We start from the raw sequence: 25,977 nt of genomic DNA, 5'->3' as shown, positions 1-25,977 counted from the left end.
ATACCTTTGGTTCTTAAGAGCTCTTGGTCATAAGCCTACAGCAAGCTTGGTGATCAAATCCTCCATTCCAAGAGAATACAGTCAATAATAAACATAATTACTCGGATTTTTCAGGGTAATTCGTCATGGCTTTCTCTAATTATCGTCGTGCCACGTTGAAACAATCAGGGGCTATAAAGTAGGCTAAAATAAGCCATACGGTAAATGATGAACTCATCCCCCATATGACTCATTTGAGGAAAACTTTCCATTAAGATCTTTTGTCTCAATGAGGCCTGTTAACAATACTCCCATGATCTTTTCTACTTTGACTGTCAGATGATTAGGAAAAGTTGGGGTGAGTTGATTAGTAGGCTATAGAGTTGATTTAGTAATTTGTAAATTACGTTTTAAGGAGTTTATCCAGGGCAATGGAAATCCATACGTATTTCAAAATATTGTTATTTTCAGCTTTTCCAAATACCGCCCAACTCGGCCCTCCGCAAATTGGGCTCAGCTCATTTCAAATTGACTGATTATGGAGAAAATATGTCTGATTGTTTTCAATCACACTTGCACAAAGTAATAACAAGACGCGCCCTTAAATGCGCCAATGGGCCTATCGTTTTTTCCAAATATGAATTTTTATTAATGTAGAAAATGTGTATTAATCTAAACGAGCGTCCTCAATCAACAATACTTGGCGTAGTTTGGCAATTAGTAGTTAGGCTGCTGGAATCTTTATCCAGCGGTTGTATCCGCTCGTACACTGACACCAAGTGGTGACTTTATGCTGTCAGTCATTTTCTTGTGTGGAGGTCCTAGATAAATCATAGAAAAAATATTTTAGAAAGACCAATAAATAAAGCATGGTTAACAATAATATGTGGGTCTAAACATTTTAGAAGTGGGTACAGGTGGGTACACCCCCACCCCCCCACGGCTATTTTCAAATAACACGCCCACAGTCAGCTACGCAGCGCGCGCTCAACGCCCTGATTACGTATAAGACGTAAACACGTGCACTTCCCTGGTTACAGGTTTCTCGTTTTTTCTAACCTGCTACCCCGCTCTATCTCCCGCATCATTCCCTGACAACAGCAACGATGGCGGAGCCCGTAGCATCGGACGCAATAGCAACAGACGCAGCATCCCCGTCTCCCACCCCGGCGCTTTCTCCTGCTTTGAGTCCCGTGTCAGAGCCTCTTTCCATGGCGCTCTCTCCTTCAGCAGGCGGCTCCCAACGACTTCTTTTCTCACACGATTTAGTGTCGGGTCGGTACCGTGGTTCGGTCCGGTTCGGCCTTGTGAGAATGATGTATGGTGAAGAAGAGTTTGATTCAGACTCGGACTCGAACATCGAATCTGATGGCGGAGGTAGAGGTGGTGGTAAAGGTGGAGGAGGCGGTGGAGGAGGTGGTGGCATACCCTGCAGCTCAGATAACGAGAGCGGTGCTGCGGACACCCGGAGTCGGCCTCTTGGAAGGGGGTTTGTGCGCGTGCAATGGTACCCAGAAGGAGGAAAGCAGGACATTCGAGAAACAAAGGTAGATGATACACAAACAATGAATGGCACGTATATGTGAACAGCCTTATATATATATATATATCTGTATTTTCTCAATTGTTTTGTATGTATTTCTAGTAAGCTGTCAATTCTGGTAGTTAGCATAGTTGCTAGGTAAAACAAGTAAGCTAGCTTGTGATATAGGCTAATCAAGGTGCATAGCTAGCTAGCTAGCTGGCTGGCTCACATGGAACATTTTACCAAATTATGTAGCTAGTCCTTCTGGATATTCAGCTAACTAGTGAAGTGAGTAGCAAGCTGATTTAGCAAGCAAACTTAATTGTGATTCAAACATGTGGCTTCCAGTCTTCTTTATCGTGGCTTGCTAGTGCGTCCTTACATCTCCATAAATTAGTTTAAAGACACCTTGACAAAATATTCTTGCAATCGAAGACCCAACGTTTATATCTTGGATAAGCTACTTGCAATGCTGGTGGACCTTGTGTGCAAAGGATTGTGACAAACGACATCAAACCCGAAAACTACTATAGCCAACACCTTGAATGCAGCTTTGTTGACCGAATATTGATGGATGGATGGATAAGCTTTGATAACAGTCAACGTACGTGGTAGCATCTTGTCAACAAGGCGAGGCCATCCTCTCTTTACTTTGTACAGTAAATGTGTTATTCCTGCAAATAGCTTCAAACTGTAACTGGATGCCTGCTGCAGACCATTCTTGTAGCTAGCCAATTTTGCAGACTTTCTTTTAAAATTACGTCTCACTTGTAGTTTGGGACACCTATGAATTTCTTCCGGAACCATTTTGATTGAGAGCTTTTAATTAGGCCCGTTTCAATGCTTGACAGACCTTAGGACTTTTGCACAATTAAACAGCGAAGACAAAGGAGGCTGGAAGCCCAGTGTCACAGCTTCATCAAATCCCACAGAGAAAGTATCATCCAGTCCAGTGACAAAGCTTTTGTCATTACTAACCCAATAGAGAGCCATCCCTGTGTTGGGCTAATGTTTCCGGCTGCAGTGAAAGGGTGTTCTCTAGTGCCCTATGGAAGCAGGTCATATAGCAGCGGTGGAGCCTGGACCAGCCTGGAAGATGTTCAGTGCGGGAAGCCTGCTTTGTCCTGTGTAAAGTTCTAGCCCTGGGGTGTTAGCATTGAGTGGTCGGGACAAATGTCGAGAGAGGGATGTGCCGGTAGAACAATGAGTCAGGCGTGTTTACGTGAGCAGAGGGGGTGACTACTGGGTTACACAAATGCCTAGTCATGTTCCAGGCCTCAACGCCTCTTTCCTGTGTGTGTGTGTGTGTGTGTGCGCGCGCATCCTTGTTTGCTGTTGTGTATTTGTGTAAAGCCTAGCATTTGTTCTCGGTGTGTGTGTGTGTGTGTTTTTAGAAAGTGGAGCATTTGTCTGTTGTTTCCGTTTGGCTCGCTGTGTCCACGTTCCTCTCTTGGGCCCTGCTTGTCGCACATCCCGAGCAACTCCAAGATTTCAATCAATTATTCATCACTCCTGCAGTATGCAAACTTGCATATCTCTAATATGGTCTGTCCCCGAGATTTCCCATGCTGTTTGTTCCCTCCTTCCTCCTGATTAGGATCCTCGCAGCTCAGCGTCCTCTATGAAACCCGTGCACAGAAAACCCTAACCTACAGAGTCTGCAGTCCCAATTGCTCATCGAATGGATTTATACTTTTATTAAGTTAAAAGCCAATAAGGACAACCCACTCTTAGGCACATGAGCAATAAATAATAAAATAAAAGATTAGATTATGAATACGATGAAAGAATACTGGGTCAGTCAAGTCCTAATTCAAAGTTGGACTACGTGCTGTATTGGCAACATGATCTGCCCCCGTTGTCTTCTGGAAGCTTCATGAAGGGTAGCCTGCCTGTGGACACTGGCCTGCATCTTCTTGCCCATGCAACCATTATGCTTTCTGGTCTGTTCAGAAGCATGATGGAACCACATTCCCCCTCAAACCCGTTTCCCCTGGGAGAACTTACTCCGAGACACGCCGCTAGCCTCCGCCACGATATGGGGGGGGTGGGGTCGGTCGCCGCCAGCTGCATTCTAATATGGCGCACTTTGAGGTAACTATGAAAGGAGAACCTGGGTCTCAGACCTCCGTACCGGGACGCTGGTTCTAATCAGGCTCCCTCGCTGCCTAGCACCTCGCGCTGCCTTGCACCCCGCGCTGCCTCGCGCCGCCTCACGCTGATCCACGTGGGCGTATGTGGAGATTGCGCCTGGCACGTGGCGCCCTGCGTGGACTGGGCCAAGGCCAGGACCGTGTCCCCCCCACTCCCCCTCAGCACCAGCACAGGCAGCAGGGCCTTTTAAACCCATTAGAGCGGTGGAGGAATCATTATCAGGGGCAAGTATGCCTGCCTAGCTGCTTTAGCTCTGTGTGGTGAATTATAATTTAGTTTCCATGCCGGGGTCAGGCAGTTGTTTTGGTGTGGGTGCGAAGGCATTTATCTCCCTCTCACGATGGCAAAGCATCTCTACTGGGGGAAAAAAAAAATACAGACGATTGGGGAAAAACATGATTCACAATTCGAGGAACCACAGTACCGCTCCAGTTCTCTCAGATACCAGGAAGTTAAAGCGAGGAGAGTCTATCCAGAGCTTCGGAAAACATCGACCTCCGATTTGTTTTGACAAGTTGCACCGTTTGCACCGCGCTGCCTTCAGACCTCATTAAGATGAAGGGAGTAGTATGCCCGTTATCACCCGTCGCGACAGGGAGCCCACCCTTGCAAAGTGTGTCTCGCACCTTGGGAGAGCCGAGGAGACGCGCGGGGAGCTTGTTCACTTTGACGTTTGCCCTGCAGTCGGCCCCCGACGCTTCAGTCACTCACCTGCCGTGTCGTGGCTACGGCACGGCGGCTCTGCTGCAGCACGCCTCTCAACGCTCCAGTCCAAGGGCAGGGGCGCGGGGGCCGCAGGTAGCTGGTAGAGAGTAAAGGGCGCGGCACTGCTGCCTCCCTCCCATGCCTCATTCGAAGCTTTGATTGGAGGCCTTGCTGTCTGAGTGGTGGATGGGCCAGGGCCAGGGGGTGACTTAGTAGAGCCTCCCCAGGCCCGGGGCTCCTCCTCTGGGGCGGTAATGACGCAAAGGCGCGGGGGTGATGGAGGAGGAGAAGGAGGAGGGGGGTTGAGGTGAAGGCTGGTGTGAGATGATAATGGTGACAGGCTGCGGCAGACCCTGGAGCCGCCCGGGGGGGGGTTATGCCTCTGCTGCTGGCTGGGAGAGAGCGACAGTGGGAAAGGGAGTGGGGGAGAGGAAAAGGAGGGTGGAGAGGGAGGGAGGGAGGGAGGGAGGATGGAGAGGGAGGGAGGATGGAGAGGGAGGGAGGGAGGGAGGGAGAGGGAGGGAGGGAGGGAGGGAGGATGGAGAGGGAGGGAGGGAGGGAGGGAGGATGGAGAGGGAGGGAGGGAGGGAGGGTGGAGAGGGAGGGAGGATGGAGAGGGAGGGAGGGAGGGAGAGGGGAAAAGAGCGACGGCGAGAGAAAGAGACTGACAAGATAGGGGGCAGATGGTCTTTATGGTAATGAGGTGCTGTTTGTCCTTGGGAAGCAATAAGGGCTCCTCTCCTGTCCAATCACGTCACTTTCTTTTTCTACCAGACTCACATTTCACTGCACGAGGTTCGCAGGAACTCGATTTAACTTTTAACTTCAGTCTAGTGTGAACCCTTAAAGTGAAGTTCGTAGCCCTATATGCAGTATTGGAGTACCTAGTCCAGAACTAAACAGGAGACAAGTTCCTGTCCTTAAGAGGTTTGGTATGTGTACAAGAGTGAGACACTGTCTCTAGTTTCACCAGGGTCACCCAGAGGATTGGTCTGTCGCTCGGCTAACGACCAGCGGCGGCCGGCGGAACAGGGAGAACGCCCTGACACGCACTGGATGACGCCAGAGTGGGCGAGAAGGCAGACGCGTGGACGAGAGACACGGTCGCCGCGGAGATGCGATCGTCGAGGCCTTTTCCGTCCCCTCCTGTGTCCATCTCCCTCCTGTCCTTTGCACTGTGAAAGCATACATCAGCCCTCCATCACGTGTCACTTTGTGCCCCGTCATCATCCCTAACCCCCCACCCGACCTGAGTCGCTGCTTTGTCATTGGCTCAGCCTGTATGCTGGTGATAAATGGGAGGTTGGAAGGATCCATCTCAAGACAGGGGGGATGCTCTCTGCCCTGTGTGTGCGTTTGTGACTCTCCTCCCCCACCGTTCTCGCTCCAATTCTGGGATCGCTGTAGCGGCCTGGGACACCCCCAGCCCAGCGAGTTGAGGGCCGAGTACATTCCTCGTCATACCGGAGCTTGCCTTCTCCAATCACATTTACTAAATCCACTGTCCCACCGTGACTGCCTTTTCAATGAACTAAGCCAAAGCCAACTAATTACTGCTTGTTTAGTCTCATTTGCTATTAGCCTAGGTGTTCCCTGAAAAGGTGAATTAAGCTATCAGATTGTATTTATACTTCTGACTCTTAATTGACTCAACACCACAACTAATCACCGGCCGTCCTTGAATCTTTTTTTCTCCCTCTCCACGTTGTTTACTGTGCACCAGCACCCCGATCGACTCTTGCACACCCGTTTCCTTCTCTTCGTACCGCACGATGCTGCCGCGTAAGGAGCCCGGCGCCTGCGCCCCGGCTGTGGTGGTCTCGCGGCGTGCAGACAGCTTAGTGTAGGTGGCGTGAACTTCACCCGGTAATCTGGGATGTAATCATGCCGCTGTTGCCAAGACGCGTTGCTGTGAGCACAGCCTGAAATAATGGAGAGCAGGTGCCAGGGCCTTGGAATACACACACACACACACACGCACACACACAAATATGCACTCTTCTGTTGCCAATGCTTCTTAGCAGTAGCCCTAAGGCACCTGCACCACGCGCGCGCATGTATTAAGAAGAACGACAGTCCCTAGATGCGTGTCCCTCTTCATCTGCAGACAGAGGGAATCTGAGGAGGTGTGATGGGTGCCGGGGAGAGACGACGACGACGACTGGGGGGGGGGGGGGTCGAGGAACTCGTCTTCATTCCATCCCACCATGACTCAGGGCGGTGGCCTCCTCCTAATGTGTTGTCACGGTGTGACATATCCGAGTACAAGGTGTGACACATCCTCCTTTTCCATGCCCCTCCGCAGTCCCGCCTTCCTTCTCGTCCTCTCGCCCCTGCTCTCCCTCCCCCCTCCTCCCTATTCCTTTTTGGATTTCATTATGACTCGTTCCACCCCTCCTCCAACCTCTCTCTCACCTCCTGCCCATCCCATTACCCTCTCCAACCCTCCCCCTACCCCCTTCTCGTCCTCTCCTCCATCCCCCTCTCCTCTCCCCTCTGTCCCAGTGGACAGTGTTGGAGAAGGCTGAGCAGTGATGTAATGGGCTGTGGTTGTCCCCACCCTCCTTTAGATAATGGATCGGATGCTCCCTGTATAGACGGCTCCACTGGAGAGGGAGGGAAGCAGAGAGAGCGAGCAAGGGAGGGAGAGAGAGAATGAAGGCCTGGGCTGCAGTAGTCTGTTATCTTCAGTGTTGACCCGTCACCGTGGGAGGGCATGGCTCTCTCTGTCCTTCCCCCCCCTCTTTACCCACCCATGACTCTCTCCCTCTCTCTCCTCTCTGTCTCTCTCTCTCTGTCTCTCTCTCTGTCCCTCCCCCCCCTCTTTACCCACCCATGACTCTCTCCCTCTGTCTCTCTCTCTGTCCCTCCCTCTTTCCCCACCCATGACTCTCTCTCTGTCTCTCCCTCTGTCTGTCGCTTCCAAATCTCTCTGGCGGGATTCTCTCCATTTCCATCTTTGCTCTCTCTCTCACTTGTTGGTCATCTTGCTCCGACACTATCTGTTTGTCTGTCGGTCTCTTAACTATGCTCGCTCGCTTGCTCGCTCGCTCGCTCATCTCTGTGTCTGTCCTCTCTCTGGGGTACAGCAGGGTTCTATTATAGGAACCAGGTGGTGTTGTGCCATCTTCCCAAAGTAGAACACTAGAACAGGTCTGCAGTTCTCCAACAGAGCCCTTTTCCCTGTGTGTCTGGATCAATAGAATCCGAGAGATGGCCGACCAACACCCGCTGGAACAGCAGAGAGAGGATGCTCTTAGGAGCGGTGCGGGTGTGTTTGGTGTGTCTCTCTGTCTCGCTCTCTCTCCCCCTCCCTCCATTTCATTCCTCACTTGTTGTGTGTGTGTGTGTGTGTGTGTTCCAGACACCTATTTGTGTCACGTCACCTGTTTGTGTGACCCTGTGTGGTTGCTTGCCTCGTCACCTGTTTGCGCGTGCCTGTCGAGAGAGAGGGAGGGAGAGAGAGAGCGAGAGAGATGAAACGTCTGTGTTAGTGGAGAACAGGCGTGGCTCTTGGCTGCAGTGCTCTGCAGTGACTCTCTGTTTCTCCCGTCTCTCTCTCTCTCTCTGTCTCTCTGTCTCTCTGTCTCTTATCTCCCTCCATCTCTCCGCCTCTCTATCCCTCTGTCTATATATCCTTCTGTCTCCGTGTCTTCCTATACCTGTGTCTATCCTTGTCTCTCTCTCTCTGTCGTGTTCATTAGCTCAGTAAGTCCAAACAAATGCTGGTCTCCATTGATTGCTGTAATCGATCTACTGTGGATGGCGTCTTATCGGAGGGCTCGCTCAGGCAGCCAAGGTTGTCTGGTGTCTGCCTCCGTCGCCACAGCCCAGTCCCTCTCCCCTCCCTACCCCGGCCCCACCGTGAAAACGAGACATGGCAACAGTGATCCGCTTTGCTGCTGCTTGACTGCCTGGCTCTCACTTTCCAGTGACATCTAAGGTGTGTGTGTGTGTGCCCGTGTCCTAACGATGCGCCCGCACTGAAGAGACTGCTGGTTTCCAGACTTGACGTAGCGCTGACTCGCCCTTGTTTGCCATGTGCTCTATGCAACAAAGAAAAGAAACCAGCGCAGTGGATTCCATGCACTTCCTGAACCCTGCTACACACACACACACACACACACACTCGCGCGCACACACACACTCGCGCGCTCGCGCACACACACGCAGGTGCCAACCCACACACGAACACAGATGATCAAATCTATCATAATCCTATTCATATATGCACATTTATAATCCATGTTCAGGTTTCCTATCTGCATGGATCCTTCGCGCCTGATTGGTTGAAAACGAGCATCGTCCTCGGCAACTGTGAGGCCCGGCTACACGTGGAGGAGAATGTTCTTTCCGTGTTCTGTTTCGTTGCATGAGAAGAGGGGAGAGAGGATTTGAGACGGTGGTAGGGGAGATCAGCTCGTTCAGGGGAAACACATGACAGCTTTGACGTGTCCAAGTACACAGGAGCCTGTGGGTTCCACCTGCGATAAAACGAAACAAAAGACAACTCCTGAATGGGTTGTGCAAAGGGTAGTGATTTCTACCCCCCTGGTTTTTAAAATGGCAAGGATTTGGCTTGGTGTGTGTGCGTGCGTGCTTGAAGTGTGTGTCGATCTCTGAATCCCAGTTGAACATCTGAATATCTGTGTGACATGCAGGTTGAACGGAAGACAAGAAAACATGGCCGTCGATCGATTGAGTCCGCCGTTCCTTTACCCCAGAATTCAGTGGAGTAGGGTTACACAAGCGCAGGTTCTGCCCCGACTGTGTGTGTGTGTGTGTTTGTCTATTCTGTCAGTAATGCATGTTCCTGAGTTAAGGAGATAAGATCATGTTAACCCTCATCCTGCCAATATAGCCTACATGGTCAACCAATAAGAATAAACAACCATCCCCAAAAAATGCACTTATTTGGTCAAAAAAGATGAGGTTATTAATGCTCGTAAAATGATTTCAGCAAAGCTATAGGTAGGCTAGTCTGCATATTGTGGAACACAACAATGTATACACCCACAAACAACCCTAATCCTACGATACGCTCCACACCTCCCAGAGAACACACATCCACTCTTTTCCATCAAAGCTATCTAACTCCCTTCCTAATGACTTCCCTTCCTGCATCCCCATCCTGGCCCTCCTAAGACCCATCCAAGGTGACGGTCACCGGCTGCCACCCTCTGAACGCCAGCCAGTGGACCAGCTTGCGTGGTCTGCGCTAGCCAAGTTTAAGATAATTAGCTCGTAGCATCCTAGCTCATCAAGCTAGCTCCCTCTCTGGAACAGTTCCCTCAATGCTAACCAGCCTTTGACAAACGACGTTTGGCCCAGTGGATGTGTTTATTGAATGCAAATTGTGTTTCCTGCGGAATGGGAGTGACACGCGCTGATCGGGGGAAGTGGATTAAAGATGATGCACGTAGTCGTTTTAATGAGCCTTATGTCGCTCCCGACGGAGCTAATTCCTCAGTGATGGTGTTTGCCCCTTGGATCAACAGGGTGATTTTAAGACAAGTGGGAGAAACTGAGCCAGGAATACAGATAACCAGGCGCTTTTAGGAACGGTTCCCTGACTGAAAGCACCAGTATGAATATCAATTAGCTCTTCCTTGTGAGTCCTCTCACTTAATTTATCTTCCCCCCCCCCAAAAAAACGGACTCCCTTTTCGCCTTGTCTTATTGCTGACACAACTCCTGTAAGGTCGGCTCAGTGGCAGTGAGCCATCTAAAGACACGGGCAGAGGAACCGTTCCTCAAGCCAGCAGGAAGGAAGATGCCTATAGATAGACACTGTCAACATTACCTTACCAGTGCAAGTCAACATGCCTGCCTGCTTAAATGGCCCACAAAGTACTCTTAACTCACCGTGTGGTTGTATAACTGGCTTTTGTTGACTCCTTGCCGACTATGTTTACAGGTTGAAAACCGCATGGAGAATATATGATGACTCCCAGGCCTATATATTACAGTACTACAAAGCAGGTTAACCCTCCAGGGCGGGGGGTCATCCTTTACCCCCCACCCAGCCATAAAGGGCGGTCCCTATCCCTATATTCTACACTGTTGACATCTGCCCCATGGGTCTGCATGAGTCAATCATGAGTTCCAAGCATTTCTTTGACTCTATTCTTTCTTCGTTATCCATGTTCAGGAAATTGCAAAGTTTAGCTCCCTCCCTCCCTCCCTCCCTCCCTCCCTCCCTCCCTCCCTCCCTCCCTCCCTCCCTCCCTCCCTCCCTCCCTCCCTCCCTCCCTCCCTCCCTCCCTCCCTCCCTCCCTCCCTCCCTCCCTCCCTCCCTCCCTCCCTCCCTCCCTCCCTCCCTCCCTCCCTCCCTCCCTCCCTCCCTCCCTCCCTCCCTCCCTCCCTCCCTCCCTCCCGGTCCATGCTGGGGTGCATGAGCAGGGTCTCTCCCAGGGCTGGACAGGGCTGCTCCAGTGTTGACTTGTTGATGTCGCACCGCTCCCAACACATCATCTCTATTTCCTGCCAGCCAGCAGCACACTGCAGGATTTTCACACCCATTCCACGCAGAGCCTCAGTCGTGTGTGTGTGTGTGTGTGGTAGAGAAAGGGGGGATTGTAATTGTGTGTGTGTGTGTGTGTGTGTATGTGTAAAAAGCGATTGTTATGGTGTGTGTGTGTCCCATGAGACAGGGCAGAGCTTTTCTTAGTGTGCGTGTGTGCGCAGTAACTCAACCCTGACAGGCTATTCGATCACCCCACCTCCCCCTCTCTCTCTCTGCTCCGATGATGATGATCTCATCCCGCCATCCAGACCATCGCTGACGTCACCCGACCGTCCTTGTCCAAAGGACGGCCTATCGAGGTCAAACGCATGCTAACCTTTCGCGAGAATCCGAGGCCTTGCTCTTTAACGTCGATCCTACATAGTTCTGGACAGCGTAGTTTCTCCCCCACAATCGCACGTTCAGTGGTCTGGATGGGAGTCTCGACTGGGTGTGTCTCCCCCCGTCTTTGCACTGAGTGCTTGGAGCTGGAACCTGCTGTGAGGAGGTTTACTGGCCCACCCTGCCGCTGTGACTCGGCACCACCATGACGGGAGGCCTCCCCCCCCCCCCCCCGCTGAGGCACCAAATGACAAGGCTCAAAACACGAGGCCGCTGAGCTGTTTATTGTGCCGTTTCCTAACCCCCTTTTTAACTCTCTCCCTCACTCCCTCCCTCGCTCCCTCTCTCATTTTCTCTGTCTCTTTCCATTTTCATTCCGTACACTTTCCCAACCGCTTGATTTCCATTCTGCTGCCCCCTCCCTCCCTCCTTCACCCTTACTATCTCTGTCTCTCCATCGCGCTCTCTCTCTCTCCCTCTCTCTCTGTCTCTCTCTCTCTTCATCGCTCTCTCTCTCTCTCTCTCTCTCTTCATCTTCAGCTAAAACTTGAAGATCGCTCCATGGTTATTCGAGACACCGTGCGACGGATGAATTCCAATGTAAGTGTGCCTCACCAGCCCTGTCAGTCACTCCCCACGTGCCTGGCATACCATTACAACTCCTGCCTCCCCCTCCCGTTAAAGAACTCTTCGTACGGCGTTGGAATAAATCCATCCAAAGGAGCAAGACGTTTGTAGACAAACGTGGTAGAGAGAGGGATACACAATTATCAGATATTCATACATATTATGGATTTATTTCTTGTTTGACGAGCTGTTTGTTTTCCGGGGCGTTTCCAGGACAACCAGTGTGGCATCGTGACCAACATAGACATCGAGTGTGCCGTGAAGCTGGTGGGGACCAACTGTGTGCTGTACCCCGTCAACAGCAAGGACCTGCAGCACATCTGGGTGAGGTCCTCCGCTCCAGACCTGACCCCCCTCCACCTCCCTCCTCGGAGAACGAGACGCCCGGACGCCACATGCTCACACGGCGGAGACATTCGATGGCTGGGCCGTAGCTTTTGACTCGCGACTCGCTCGCTGAGGCGTTACAAAGATGGAAGGGGTCATTGCGTCCATGTCAGAATACTGGGCGGAGACTCTTTGAACGTGAATGTGATAACCCAATTGGCTGACAGTGTGTGTGTGTGTGTGTGTGTGTGTGTGTGTGTGTGTTTCCTTACAGTCCTTCATGTATGGGGACTACATAGCCTATGACTTCTGGCTGGGGAAGGTGTATGACCTGACCAATCACATCATCCTCAAGCTGTCCAATGGAGCCAGGTAGAGCACTCTCCTCCAATCAGACGACTGGATTCCTTCCTGCCTGGCTATATGTCGTGTTCAGATGTGCGTTGTGTCCCCGGCATATTTGTTGCGTCAGTGCCTGTGTTGCTTTTGTCTGCGTGCAGTCAGTATGAGGTTTGTGTGTAACCTCTTCGTTCTCCTCCAGGTGTTCCATGACGGTGGAGGACGGCGCCAAGCTGTACGACGTCTGTCCCCACGTCAGTGACTCGGTACGTTGGCACGGTAACGTGTAGCGCCCCGAGACCGGGCGCAGTTTGTCGCAGGTCGAACGGGTCGAGGCCCCTGCGTCAAACGGACGCGTTCAGGAAACGTCTCGGGATCGAGTCGAAAAGGAAACCAAACCGTCCCCGTTGGGACTCTGTTTCAGTCCGACTCCGTTTCGAGTCGCTTTCTGCTTTTGTAACGGCGTCGACCCTGTAGGCACCCGGGGTCACCGGAGAGCTCTGCAAAGAAAACGATCCATGACGAATCGTTTTGTTTTTTTTCTCTCCAGGGGCTGTTCTTCGACGAGGCGTACGGCTTCTACCCAGGCCAGGTGCTGATTGGTCCTGCCAAGGTGTTCTCCAACGTCCTGTGGCTGTCCGGCGTCAAACCTGTGCTCAGCAAGAAGAGCAAGTTCAGGGTCGTGGTCGAAGAGGTAAGATCAGAAGAAGGATTCGCTGAGCGCCTTCTCGAAACATGTCGACTCTATCCGCCCGGTAACGAAACCACCTCGGTCCCAAGTGTTAGCCTGCTCGTTTGTCCGAGGAAATACTAGTCATGCTAGCGTTGTGTCATGGGTCGGAGTGGGTGTCAGGTGACTGTGGGTCATGTGACTCCAGGTCCTGGTGGTGGAGCTGCAGGTGACGTGGATCACCAAGAGCTACTCCCCCAAGGGCTCGGACAGCGTCTACCCCCCGCCATCCATCATCACAACGGAGAACCTCTGCAGGTAGCCATCCATCCAAATGATCCAATCCATCCTCGATATTGGATCATCCATCCAAGACGTGTTTATGGTGCTTGTTAGCATGGGTGTGGATCACGCCACTGTCACCTGACCCCCCCACGGTTCCCTCTGATTGGTTCTTGTCCCCGCCCCCCAGGGTGAGGAGGCTGGGATACTATGACCACACCCAGAGGCAGCTGGGAGAGCGGGCCCTCTACGTGTTCCCCGCCAAGGTGGATACCACGCGCATCACCTGCGACGGCCCCGAGGGGGCGCCGCTCCTGCCGGAAGACCCCGTGGCTCGGAGGGTACGCGCGCGCGTGCGTGTGTGTGTTCAGTTGGATGGCGGTCGCTGTTATTCGCTGCGCGTGTGTGAACAGTGTCACAATGTCATCTGCGTGTGAATATCATGTCTTTTACATGTCGCGTGATGTCTGTCGCGTGATGTCTGTCGCGTGATGTCTGTCGCGTGATGTCTGTCGCGTGATGTCTGTCGCGTGATGTCTGTCGCGTGATGTCTGTCGCGTGATGTCTGTCGCGTGATGTCTGTCGCGTGATGTCTGTCGCGTGATGTCTGTCGCGTGATGTCTGTCGCGTGATGTCTGTCGCGTGATGTCTGTCGCGTGATGTGTCCTAGCCCCTGTGTGCTAACAGAGTGTTTCCTTTCCACGTCGGGACATCAAAAATGACCTCCGTGTGTGCGCTTCCTCTACAGTTGAAAAGAATGTTCAAGAAGGAGTCCGGCAAGAAGACGGCAGAGACTGCAGACACACAAGGTGCCAACCAGCACTCGGCAGAGAAGACTGAGAGCCCAGAGGGTACAGATATGAATCTATATATGCTTCTGTTCTGTGTCCGGGACAGTATCTCGACTCGGAGAAGAACAAGCTTACAGAGCGAAAGAAAAAATGTCAAAGCCATTGACTTCTACTATCTGGAATGGACTGCTTGTCTGTCGATGGCCTTCTCAGATATTCATATCACGAGTGCACTGCGATAACTTCACTTAAATGCAGTCGCGGCTCAAGTTTTGTTGCTCTTTTCATCAGTACGCCCGTGCTGCCGTTTAGCCATCTGCTTCAGCCTGCATATCGGTGTTCGCATCAACCTACAGCAGATAAACCGGCAGATGTTCCCTCCCTCCCCTCCTCCCTTCCCTCCAGGGGAACGCAACTCGGACCCGCACCACACGTCGACCGCGCCAGCCCCCAACCACACGGACGGCCCCCAGCCCCCGGCGTGGGCGGAGCCCGGGGAGCCCGACGCGGACGACGAGGCGGCGGAGGACACGGACGACACCAGCTCCCTGACGTCGTCGGCCAGCTCCACGGCGTCGTCGCAGAGCGGCGGGCCGGGCGCCGGCCGGAAGAAGAGCATCCCGCTGTCCATCCGCAACCTGAAGAGGAAACACAAGAAGAAGAGGACCAAGTTCTCCCGGGAGTTCAAGCCCGGCGACAGGTGGGGGGCCGGGTTCTGTCGGGGCTTTTTCTTTTTGTCTGCCATGCTTTTTTTCCCTTTTTCTTGCTTCGTTCACTCCTTCCTTCGCTCTTCTCCACTCTTTCCTACCTTCCTTCTCTCCCTTAACATGTACCTCCCCCCCCGCCTCTCTCTTTCTCTCTCTACTCCTCTCCCTTTCCTTTCTTTCTTTCTTTCTGCACATGGTTTCACTCCTCCTTTCAGTCTCTCTCTGTGTTCTCCATCTCATTGCTTCCCGCTCCCTCCTCCCTCCCTCTCTCCGTGTTGAAGGATCCTCAGCACACAAAAGCTGTCTGGCAGCTATTCAACACCCACTGACAAGAGTGCAGGAGCTGTGAACACTGCTTTACACACACACACACACACACACACTTTTGTATCCTCGGTCTCGGGACCCAGAGACAGACATCCTACACCTCCTCTCTGCCAGAAGGACCTGTGTTTATCGACCGCTCCTTTTTGTCTCTCCGTAATCTGTAAATATCCTGGGATGGCTCTCTCACAGCTGCTTCCAGCGCTCTGCTTTCCCTAGTCTGTCCAAGCAGGCTTCACACTGTGTACTGGCTGTAAACACACACAGAAAACCCAGACGCCGTCCTCACTTCCTGTTCTGTCCGGGGACTCCTGGATGTTGGGTTTGAAGGGGCCACCAGATCGGATGTGATGATTTAAATATATCCCAGATGCGCAAGTGTCTCGTGGGCTGAGATGCTGTCTGTGTCCTGTGATGGAGATTGAGATGGAGGCAGGGAGAGGCAGAGAGAGGCAGATAAGTGGGGGCGAGAGGGAGGTAGAGCGAGCGAGCAAAAGTTGCTGAGACATATTGAATTAGAGAGGGGGGGGGGGCGGGAAGAGGGCCTATTGAGGGAATTGGATGGACAGGGAGGGGGATGGATGAAGGGAGATGGGGAGGGGAGGATGGAGTGGCCAAATTAATTAGAGGGTAGACAAGGGGAGGGGGCGGGGGAGGGGATGGATTTCAGGCAGAGGTGGATGCTGAAAACCAAGACCTCTTAGTTCCCTTTGAATGAGACAATTGAGACATATAGACTATCACCTGGGCTGAAAAGCTGTTGAATAGGACAGAAGCTATATCTAACGTGTACGTGTGTGTGTGTGTGTTTGTGTGTGCAGAGTGGCCGTGGAAGTGGTGTCCACCAAGACCTCGGCCGACGTCATGTGGAAGGACGGACGAGTGGAATTTGGCATCCGCTCCAACGACCTCATCCCCATCCAGCACCTGGACAACCACGAGTTCTGCCCCGGAGACTTTGTCGTCGACAAACGACGTAGGTCGCCGTCCGACTGGCCAAGTTATCCAGGCCATTCAAGCTTTCGCACCGCGGCGTATGTAGGGCGTTTTATGAAACTATGCCAAGTTCAGGTGTGTGTGTGGTGGTCTAGATAAAATAAGTTTATTTTTGTACAGTAAAGGGTTGTTTCAAACAAACAGAAGGACTTATTTTGGCACCCAGTGTCCTTGGTGATAAATCTTTGTGCTTTGAGCGTTACTGGATGCTGGTGGGTGTTGGATAAGTATCCGTGTGGCTGTTTTTTCGTTTTAGCTCTGTCCTTGTTTTATACCGAGTCTGCGTGTGAGGGTGCGTTTGTTTTCACCCACAGCTCAAGCCTCCCAGGACCAAGGCGTGTACGGGGTCATTCAGTCTGGGGATCACAAGGGCAGGACGTGCGCGATCAAGTGGATCAAACTCAACACGGCCAGCGACGACGTGGAGGTCAGTCAGTACATTGTGTGTGTGTGGGGGTTTGTGGCTGCTTTCGTGGCCATGGCAACCTGCGAGAAGATCCTTTTAATGGGATCGTGTCGACGTGGAGCTGACAGGCGCGTGGGTGCTGCTCTCCTCCCAGGTCATAGGAGAGGAGGAGGACGTGAGCGTCTACGACCTCGCCGACCACCCCGACTTTCACTTCCGCACCACCGACATCGTCATCAGGATAGGGAACTCAGACACAGAACAGAACATGGCCGGCGAGAACGAGGTGAAGTGTCTGGTTTTATTATTATTATTTATTTTTTATCGTTTCGTTTGTTGACCCTTTTTGTTTGTGTTTACGTCCTCCAGACGTACGTGGGCCAGGTGTCCAGGGTGGACGTGAGCAGTAAGGTGGAGGTGGTGTGGGCCGACAACTCCAAGACCATCGTCCTGCCCCAGGTACTCATGGGAGTCTGAGTCTTTTCCGAAAGCCAAGCCGCCGCCTGATTTGATGGGATTCGACAGCGACAACCCAAAAAGGTCTTAACGTTTCTTTCCTCTCCGCCACTCTGTCCGTCCCAGCACCTGTACAACGTGGAGTCTGAGATCGAGGAGACGGACTACGACTCGGTGGAGGAGACAAGCAGCGGGCTGTCCACCGAGGAGTGGGAGGACGAGAGCGACAGCTGGGAGACGGACAACGGCGTCAACGAGGACGACCACAACGCCGAGAACGCCGCTCCGACCCCGCAGGCGTCCACGGGGCCCTCGCCCCTCATCATCTCCCCGGACGAGGGCACCAAAGCCGGGGCCGCCCCCACCAAGCCGCCCTCCGCCGGAGGTGAGGACCCGCCCGAGGGGGCCGTCGCCAGCCCGGCTAGCGGCGGCGGAGGAGGAACCACCCCGGGAGGAGGAGGAGCGGCGGCGGCGGGCGACGCCGGCGGGGAGAAGCCCGGGAAAGAGGGCACGCCCCGGGGCTTCCGCGAGCTGAAGGAGGCCCTGAAGATCCTGGAGAGCCTGAAGAACATGACGGTGGAGCAGCTGTGGACCGGGGGCTCGCCCACCTCCCCCACCTCGGCGGAGCCCGCCTCAGCCGCCAGCGTGCCCGCCGCCGCCCCCACCCCCCCCGCCGTCGCTCCGGAGAAGCCCACCAAGGAGAAGCGCTTCCTGGACGACATCAAGAAGCTCCAGGAGAACCTCCGCAAGACGCTGGACAACGTGGCCATCGTGGAGGAGGAGAAGATGGAGGCCGTGGTGGAGGGGGGCGGGGGCGGGACGGAGGGCGAGGAGAAGGCCGGCGAGGAGAGGCCCCAGCAGGAAGCCCAGACGCCGGTGGCGTCGTCGGCGGCGGCGGAGTGGCCCAGGGATTGGCCCAGCGACTGGTCCAGTGACACGCCCGTCCTGTGCAAGCAGTGCGGGGGCAAGCCGGGCGTCACCTTCACCAGTGCCAAGGGAGAGGTGTTCTCTGTGCTGGAGTGGGCACCAGGTAGAGAGTGTTCAGGATCTCTCTCGCTCTCTCTCTCTCTCTCGCTCTCTCTCTCTCGCTGTCTCTCTCACTGTCTCTCTCTCGCTGTCTCCCTTTCTCTCCCCGTCATTGTCAATCTTTCCCCCCTTCTTTAGTTGACTCTGTTCTGTTATAGGTACAGGGTAAAAGCAGATGTGTTGTTTACTGAATTGCCTAATCCACTCCTTCCATACAAACAGAAGTCTGCCCCCCCCCCCAAACCCATGCTTTCTAAACCACCCACCTCCTCTAACCTCTCCTCCTCTTCCCGCCTCCCTTCCAGACACCCACACCTTCAAGCAGATGGAGTTCCAGCCGGCCGAGGCCAAGAAGTTCTTCAGCACCGTGAGGAAGGAGATGGCTCTGCTGGCCACCTCTCTCCCCGACGGCATCATGGTCAAAACCTTCGAGGACCGCATGGTAAAACCACGAGCTAACCGCCCGGGGGAAACATCGACCGCGGCGCAAGCGCTTAAACTTTTTTAGCTTCTCAGGACGCGAGTTCAGTGGGTTTAATGCTAGTGGTGGGAGAAGGGCCTGGTAATGATCCAGCTGCTCCTCTCAACCATGGCTGTCCTAGCTTGTGACTCTCTCTCGATCTCTCTCTCTCGATCTCTCTCCCCCCCCCAACAGGACCTGCTCTCGGCCCTGATCAAGGGGCCCACGCGGACCCCCTACGAGGATGGCCTGTTCCTCTTTGACATCCAGCTGCCCAACATCTACCCGGCGGTGCCCCCTCTGTTCCGCTACCTGTCCCAGTGCGGCGGGCGCCTCAACCCCAACCTGTACGACAACGGCAAGGTCTGCGTCAGCCTGCTGGGCACCTGGATAGGCAAGGTGAGGAGGAGACACTCACACACACTGGAAACGCACCCAGGCTGCCAGTACTCTACACGGGGTGCATCTCAATAGTCTTAGTGTGTACCCTTCACTGTGTTGTGGGAGTGTTTTTAAATTGGATTTGATTCAAACGGGCAAGTCATTAAGAACATCATTCGTATTTACTATGGCGTGTCTGGCAAGTGGGTAAAATCCGTTTAGGGCTGGGAGATTAACAGATTGACATCAAGGAACAACATCCAAGAAAACAGGGGATCAGACGGCTGAGCGGTTAGGGAGTTGGACTATTAATCAAAAGGTTGTTGGTTCGATTCCCGGCTGTGCCAAATGACGTTGTGTCCTTGGGCAAGGCACTTCACCCTACTTGCCTCGGGAGGAACCTCCCTGTACTTACTGTAAGTCGCTCTGGATAAGAGCGTCTGCTAAATGACTAAATGTAAATGTAACATGCAGACGGCAGAATTTAGTTGGTGTAGTATTGCTCGGGCGCACGTCGCACGGCCGGCGTACGTGTTGTTGACCCCACTACTCCCTGTGCATCTGCAGGGCACAGAGCGATGGACCAGCAAGTCCAGCTTGCTGCAAGTGCTGATCTCCATTCAGGGTGAGTCCAAGCCAGCCTCCACTCTGACACGCACTCTCTCTCTCTTCCACGCCACCCTCGCCTCCACCCTGACCCCGAGTCACGGTCCTTGAGACACACACAGACACACACACTGCTGCAGATAGCCATGTTTTATTCATGTGCTCATTTGCTCATGTCTGCCTGGGCTGCGGCGGGTGTCACACTGGATCACCGTGGCGCTCTCAAGCCAGGCGTGTCGGTGACACGCCCAGCGCTGCCCGTTCCTCATCCTGCCCAGAGTATCAGGCTCAGGATCAAACGCTGACGCAATGCTCCGTTTTTCTGGACCTCCATCCTACCACCATCATGTGTCGAACCTTGGGTTAAAGCCACGGTCGTATGGTGGTATGTGTTTGTAGAGTGCCTTTTACACTGTGAACGTGTGTGTGTGTAAGAGCCCTGTGTGATTTAAGGGCATCTTGCGCCTTATTTTTAGCCGCGACCATACAGCTCTTTAGCTCGCTATGTCGGTCGGCGTTTTGGTCGGCCTGTCCACTAAAATGTCCCCACCCTTTGGGGCGTCGTGTGCCCGTGTGGTGGCAGCTATTGCGAATCGGCACCCGTCGTCACATGACTTTGACACGCATTTCGCAATTGTATTGACGTTCTTGCGGGACCTGCAAAATCGTTGTCGCGCTGAGAACTCCGACTGTTCCGTGGTTGCAGTGCTTCCAGCACGGCGCTCTTCCGGGCTCTGCATGATCCGCTGCACTCACGATGTGCACTATCGCTATTTAAACAAACGAAAGTTTAATGCAGATGGGTGTGTGAGAGTGACGCTTGGCACTGGGCGAAAAATGTATTTAGCGCTCGAAATCGAAATAAACGTTGTTTGGCGCGTGTGCCCCCCCCCCCCCCCCCCAGGCCTGATCCTGGTCAACGAGCCGTACTACAACGAGGCGGGCTTCGACAGCGACCGCGGCCTGCAGGAGGGCTACGAGAACAGCCGCTGCTACAACGAGATGGCCCTCATCAAGATGGTCCAGTCCATGACCCAGCTCCTCCAGAACCCCGTGGACGTTTTCCAGCAGGAGATCCGCCAGCACTTTGCCTCCAGCGGCTGGCGCCTGGTCCACCGCCTGGAGTTCTGGCTGGAGCTCCACGAGTCCGCCGAGAGGGGGCCTCCGCCGGCGCCGCCCAGGCCCTCCAGGGACAGGCCTCCCTCGGTGGAGCCCCTGGACGAGCAGCTGCCCCTGGGGCCGGGGCCCCTGGCCCGCAGCAGCCCCGGCAAGCCGGCCGGCCGGGAGGAAGAGGAGGAGGAGGAGGAGCTGGAGGACTCGGGCCTGAGCCCGTCCACCACGCACGCCCAGACGGAGCTGAGCCAGAGCTCCGACTGCGACGGGGCGCCCGGGGATGGGGCTTGCTCCGGGTCGGACACGGCGGCGGCGGCACCGGCGGCGGTCGCTGGCACGGTGCGAGCGGCGTCGTCCTCGGACTCTGCCGCCGGGCCGGGAGGTCAGCCGGTGGTGCGGCCGAAGAAGAGGAGGAAGAGCTACCGCAGCTTCCTGCCGGAGCGGAGCGGCTACCCGGACATCGGCTTCCCGCTCTTCCCGCTCTCCAAGGGCTTTGTGAAGAGCGTGCGCGGCGTCATGCTGCAGTACCGCGCCGCCCTTGCTGCCGCCGGCATCCCCGAAGTCCGAGAGTAAGTGCCTCCCCTCCCCCCCCGGCCCGACATGCCCCTCCCCTGCCGATTCTCCATTTTTTCGGCCCCTCCCCTAAAGCTGCACTGTGCCCCCCCCCCCCCCCCCCCTATCATCCCTGCCCGGTCAACGATCCCCCACGCCCCCCCCCTCCGCTGCCTACCTGCGCCACCTCCTCCAGTCCCCCCAACTGTCTTGCCCTCCCTCCGCCCCATCTCCTCCGAAGTTGCCCTCTTTCCTGTAGTACCGTTAGAGAGCGGGAGACTGCTGGATGCGTTGTTTTTAACAGGAAGAACTACAACTCCCAGGTCCCCGTACGAGTGTGTGACTCATGACGTCTGTTATCTGCTCTGCTTTAGTGTTCCCACAGAAGTCACATGTGCTCAGATGTAGGGGGGGGGGAGTAGGAGTGTGGGGGGGTGGTTACCTGGATATACAGGGACCAAAGCCAGGCCCCGCCACCTCCAGCGATGCAGGGGCCGCTGTTCTTGTGGGGAACCCCCCCCCCCCTTGCTTTAAAGGATCCTCTGAGCGTTTGAGGACACAGACTTGGAAGGAACGCACGGGCCAGGAACTGTCACCTGACCACACTTCCTGGGTCGACCAAGGCCTTGACTGCAGATGGAGAGAGGAGAATTGGGGTCAAAACAAAGGTGCCATTGACTCCACTCTGCTGTGTTGATAGCTGCTGTGAATGGGGATAGTTGTGGAATCGACCTGAATGGACTTCCCCCCCCCAAAATAGGGGGGTCTTTGCACAAATTTCCCTTTTCGATTTTGTCAGTTTGAACAAACAGGATGGAGACTTTTCTTAATGTTGCCAAGATGTCCTGGGATCTGCAGGGTCAATAGGGGCGTCTGTAGTCCCGAAAGCTGGGTGGAGCTTAAAGAACTACATTTCCCAGCATGCCTGAGTCCTTGACCCTTAACAGGGACCCATAGTACTGGTTTCACTCCCTCTTCCCATCAACCTGCACTCCGACTGAAGGACAATCTTACAACAAAGATCCCCACATGACACATTCATGGATGGACTTATTTTTAAGTAGTTGTTACTGGTTGTTCGCATTTTGTCGTCCTCTCTCTCTCTCCCCCTCTCTCTCTCTCTCCCTCTCCTCCTCCCCTCTCTCTCTTTCCCCCTCTCCCTCTCTGTCTCTCCCCCTCTCTTTCACTTGTGCTAGACACAGACACAGTATACCCGAATGTTTTAAAACTTCCCACAGCAGCTTCACTTTGACCTACGCCCTTGTCGAGTCCTTTACCCATCGCTCTCACCAAAACATGCAGGTGACATTGAGTGAGTGACAAAGTTTACATCCTGGCCTCCTGGAGGTCCATCCTGCTGGAGCTCTCCTGACAGAGAAAGACTGGCAGAAGGGGGTCGCCATGTTCCTGCCAACTTGGCCTCATTCATGGATTTTGACGATTTGGAGCGTCCTCGTTTGTCGTTTTACCCCCCACACGACAAATGCTTGATTTTCTTCGTGAATGTCGTCACAGCACTGATGCTATGATGGGAGACTGTTGAGTCAAGCCAGTGGTAGTCTTGTGTACACCCTGGGCTATCGTGCTAATCTGCTGAGTCACAGGGACGTCCTATCAGAATGGGCCTCCAGCCCCCCCGCCCCATAAACTCCTCCCTTCTTTCCTGTTCCGCGCTCTCATTGGGTGTCGGAGTCGGGGGGGGGGGTCCCCGCCCCTACATTGTTGCACATGACACAAGTTAACCCCCCTCCACAGCATTCCTTTACATCCTCCATCCTCGATCTCATCTCAACATTGTTGCCTTACTTGAATTCTTGTTCTTGATCTACGACCGTATGTACAAAGCTGCTTGTCTCACGCTTACGACAGTATATCGGCAAACACGCCATGGCTCCCATTCCAGTGTTCGAATCCATGCTGAGGCCCTCACTTGTAAATGCAGATTTTTTTTTTTTGGGGGGGGGGGGGGGGGGGGGGGGGTGGCCACTTTGTTCTGGATCTCTCCACCGTGATGCTGCTGGTTATTCAACTGAGCCCCCACATCTGCTTTCAACGGCAACTTCTTCCCAGGTGAAATGGTTTCGTTGCTTTTTGTCCCATAATGTTGCACGTTCAGTAACAGTTACATGATGACAAAATGATGTTGAAATGTTTTGTTATGATTGATAACGATTACAAATAAATAATGGAATTCGTTTTTTTGGGGGGGTTCTTGCCGTGACTCGAGCACATCATTGGGTGATGACTATGTTCCCAATACCTGACTAATGACCCCCCAAAAATGAAAATATGTGGCACTTTGGACAGAATAGAACAGTTATTGTTATTTGTTTACTGTCAGTCGTTGCATCATTACATCATGACATTTCTTTGACACATGCTTTACGTGAGGCTGGAGCTGTTCTCCGTCTGACCACTTGGGGGCGGTAGTAGAGCTCCATGCGTTAGGCCCATGGCTTCAGCAGCACTGTAGAGACCCATCATACTGATACTACCATATTGTATAGTAGGTATATAAATAGTATCTACCATACGAAATAATATGTGTATAATATCTACTATACTACATTGTATGGTGGTATGGGTAGTGGGACACACTCGTTGTTTTCTTCTCTGACGTCTTGGAATACTATCCTCTCGCGTTGCCAGATATTATAGGTCACCCCCCCCCCACACACACACACACACACACACTCAAACACCCTTGCTTAGCTGTGAACTGTAATAACGAGTGAACTCTTACTTGAACAAAGATATTTATTGCTTGATGAGTGTTAAGTGAAGGAGGGCACGAGGTGCCCTGGTTAACTGAGTTTGTACAAGAGAGAGAAGAAAAGAAAATAATGGGGTGGAATTTTATTTCAGTGTCAAGTCTTCTTAAAACCCTCATCTTCCGATCAGGCTCGCTCGCTCCTTGTCCTGGTTCTTAAGTGCGTCTCGGCCCCCTCAAGGCTATGGTACTGGTAGCGTGTCGCCTCGGTTGGTACATCTTGACGTCCAGTGCTCCTACATTTGATTCCCGAAGAATCAAGAAGAGCGAGCGCTCGAAACGAACGAGATTTCTAACGAACCCAGCTAGAAGGAAAACAAGCAGGCATATCGACCCTCCGAGAAGGATGTCTTTTCATTTCTGATTGCCGTGTGGCAGCCTTGATCTTCCCCGTCTCGTTCATTTCCTCAATCACGAAAGCATCAAATGTGAAGCTAGCTAGGTCTTAAACACAGTGGGGCGTTAAGCACATATTTTCTGTGTATGTATATTATTCCGATTTAACCATTATTATTATTATTGTTGTTATTACTACTAGGAGAGATGTTTCCAGCCAAAGCATGTCACATGTTGCTTTAAGCCTTTTGAATGGGCCACTCACAAGACTTGACTGTACGATGTCTGCATTTCCACAGTGGCCTGTACTGGTAATACTAATGAACATGATTTGTAGCCTGATTCCCTCTGTACAGAAGTCATGACTATAAATATATAAATACATTTATATTTAACAAACTCGAGTTGTAAGTGGTCATGTGAATGCTTGGGGCATATACAGTATGTATACATTTGCTGAGTGTGTATTGTTTTGTTTTTTTTCCCTCATGTTAATTTGTAATATAATTTCTTTTCTTTCTTTTTTACCGTTTCCTTTCGTTGCTTAGAGACAACTGTATAAAGTGATGCATTAAACTTTGCAAGCAGTACCATAGTACCAAGTTGTTTCTTGTGGTGCACTTAAATGAGACCGTGCTGTGAGGTTAATGGTCCATACAAAACACACATGGAAATAAAACCCTTTTTTTATTTCAAGGAAACACTCCAGACATTATTTTAGATTTCCAGTAAAAAAAAAAAAACAGACATTTGCAAAGTGGAAAAATAGATTTCTCTATTCGTTATTCATTATCAAGTAAAGAGAATCGATCATGATTTCATCAAAAAAACAGTACTAACTTTCCCCGTCACCACAAAACACCTGAAAACTGTCATTAAGACGACATCCAATCAAGAAGCAGCAGTCAGATAAAAAATGTCAACGGCTCCCACCAGTTTGGGAGACGACAGCATGAATGGGTTTAGCTTCATTCACTAAGTCAGCCACACGCCTTCAAGTACAAACAATGAGCTGTCAAGAGTTTTCCAAAACTAGGACACCCTAATTAATTCTTCAGTTTCTATTTGCAACCATACAGAATCACACATCATAGCAAAGGGTTTCTTGAGCCGAGGTTGGCATTTCTCTGTTTATCAGTCTCCATAAGGAGCTGAACGAGGAAACATGCCTATAAGATCCAGTACCTTCTCTACGTACTGTAAAGTGCTGCACGTTCAGTTTGTCTGCAAGGTCAGGCATCCTGCTCCTACTGGGGTCTGACTGCAACCAGGTTACGACTCGGGCACTATGACACCCCTCATTCTCTCCATGTCTATAGGCCAAAACAAACCTGCATTCGAATCCGTAGGCGCCCTAAGTATTATTGCGTGGGAAAGACCAAGGGCCCTCGCTACCTCTACAGCATAGTACATCAAATACAGTCCATGCCCCACTTAACCCCTGTGCTGCCTTCGGGTCATTGTGACCCACCTCTTGCGCTACGAGGGTGGGTCACAATGACCCAAAGGCAGCGGGAAACGCACCGTACGTGTGTGTGTGCGTGTTCAAGGCACACCAAAACAATGACGAGGCCTGCGTCATTCAGTACCACAGGCAG

At 52.8% G+C, this 25,977-nt stretch overlaps 1 protein-coding gene across 1 annotated transcript; it reads left to right on the top strand.

Annotated features, from left to right (window-relative positions):
- Positions 1-966: 966 nt before the first annotated feature.
- On the top strand, positions 967-21,365 carry ube2o (ubiquitin-conjugating enzyme E2O). The gene is made up of 19 exons (XM_084685135.1): positions 967-1,526; positions 11,751-11,810; positions 12,051-12,161; positions 12,439-12,536; positions 12,706-12,769; positions 13,054-13,197; positions 13,382-13,491; positions 13,646-13,796; positions 14,204-14,306; positions 14,652-14,946; positions 16,099-16,253; positions 16,588-16,700; positions 16,834-16,965; positions 17,049-17,138; positions 17,262-18,165; positions 18,467-18,603; positions 18,817-19,020; positions 19,570-19,627; positions 20,513-21,365. Exons 1-19 carry the CDS (start codon positions 1,086-1,088, stop codon positions 21,292-21,294), a joined length of 4,152 nt encoding a protein of 1,383 aa, XP_084541261.1. The 5' UTR covers positions 967-1,085; the 3' UTR covers positions 21,295-21,365.
- The last annotated feature ends 4,612 nt before the right edge of the window (positions 21,366-25,977 follow it).

This window comes from Hypomesus nipponensis, chromosome 21 (genome assembly GCF_054491055.1).
Source record: "Hypomesus nipponensis isolate SF chromosome 21, ASM5449105v1, whole genome shotgun sequence".
NCBI classification, from domain to species: Eukaryota; Metazoa; Chordata; class Actinopteri; order Osmeriformes; family Osmeridae; genus Hypomesus; species Hypomesus nipponensis.
Note: the sequence above shows the minus strand (reverse complement) of the source record. Positions and strands in the feature narration are given on the sequence as shown.

Excerpts from the sequence above, each read along its gene's own strand:
- ube2o (XM_084685135.1), top strand. The coding sequence starts at position 1,086 with ATGGCGGAGCCCGTAGCATCGGACGCAATAGCAACAGACGCAGCATCC. Across the intron at positions 14,947-16,098 it reads GAGTTCAAGCCCGGCGACAG|AGTGGCCGTGGAAGTGGTGT; the intron begins GTGGGGGGCCGG and ends TTGTGTGTGCAG. Across the intron at positions 17,139-17,261 it reads AGACCATCGTCCTGCCCCAG|CACCTGTACAACGTGGAGTC; the intron begins GTACTCATGGGA and ends TGTCCGTCCCAG.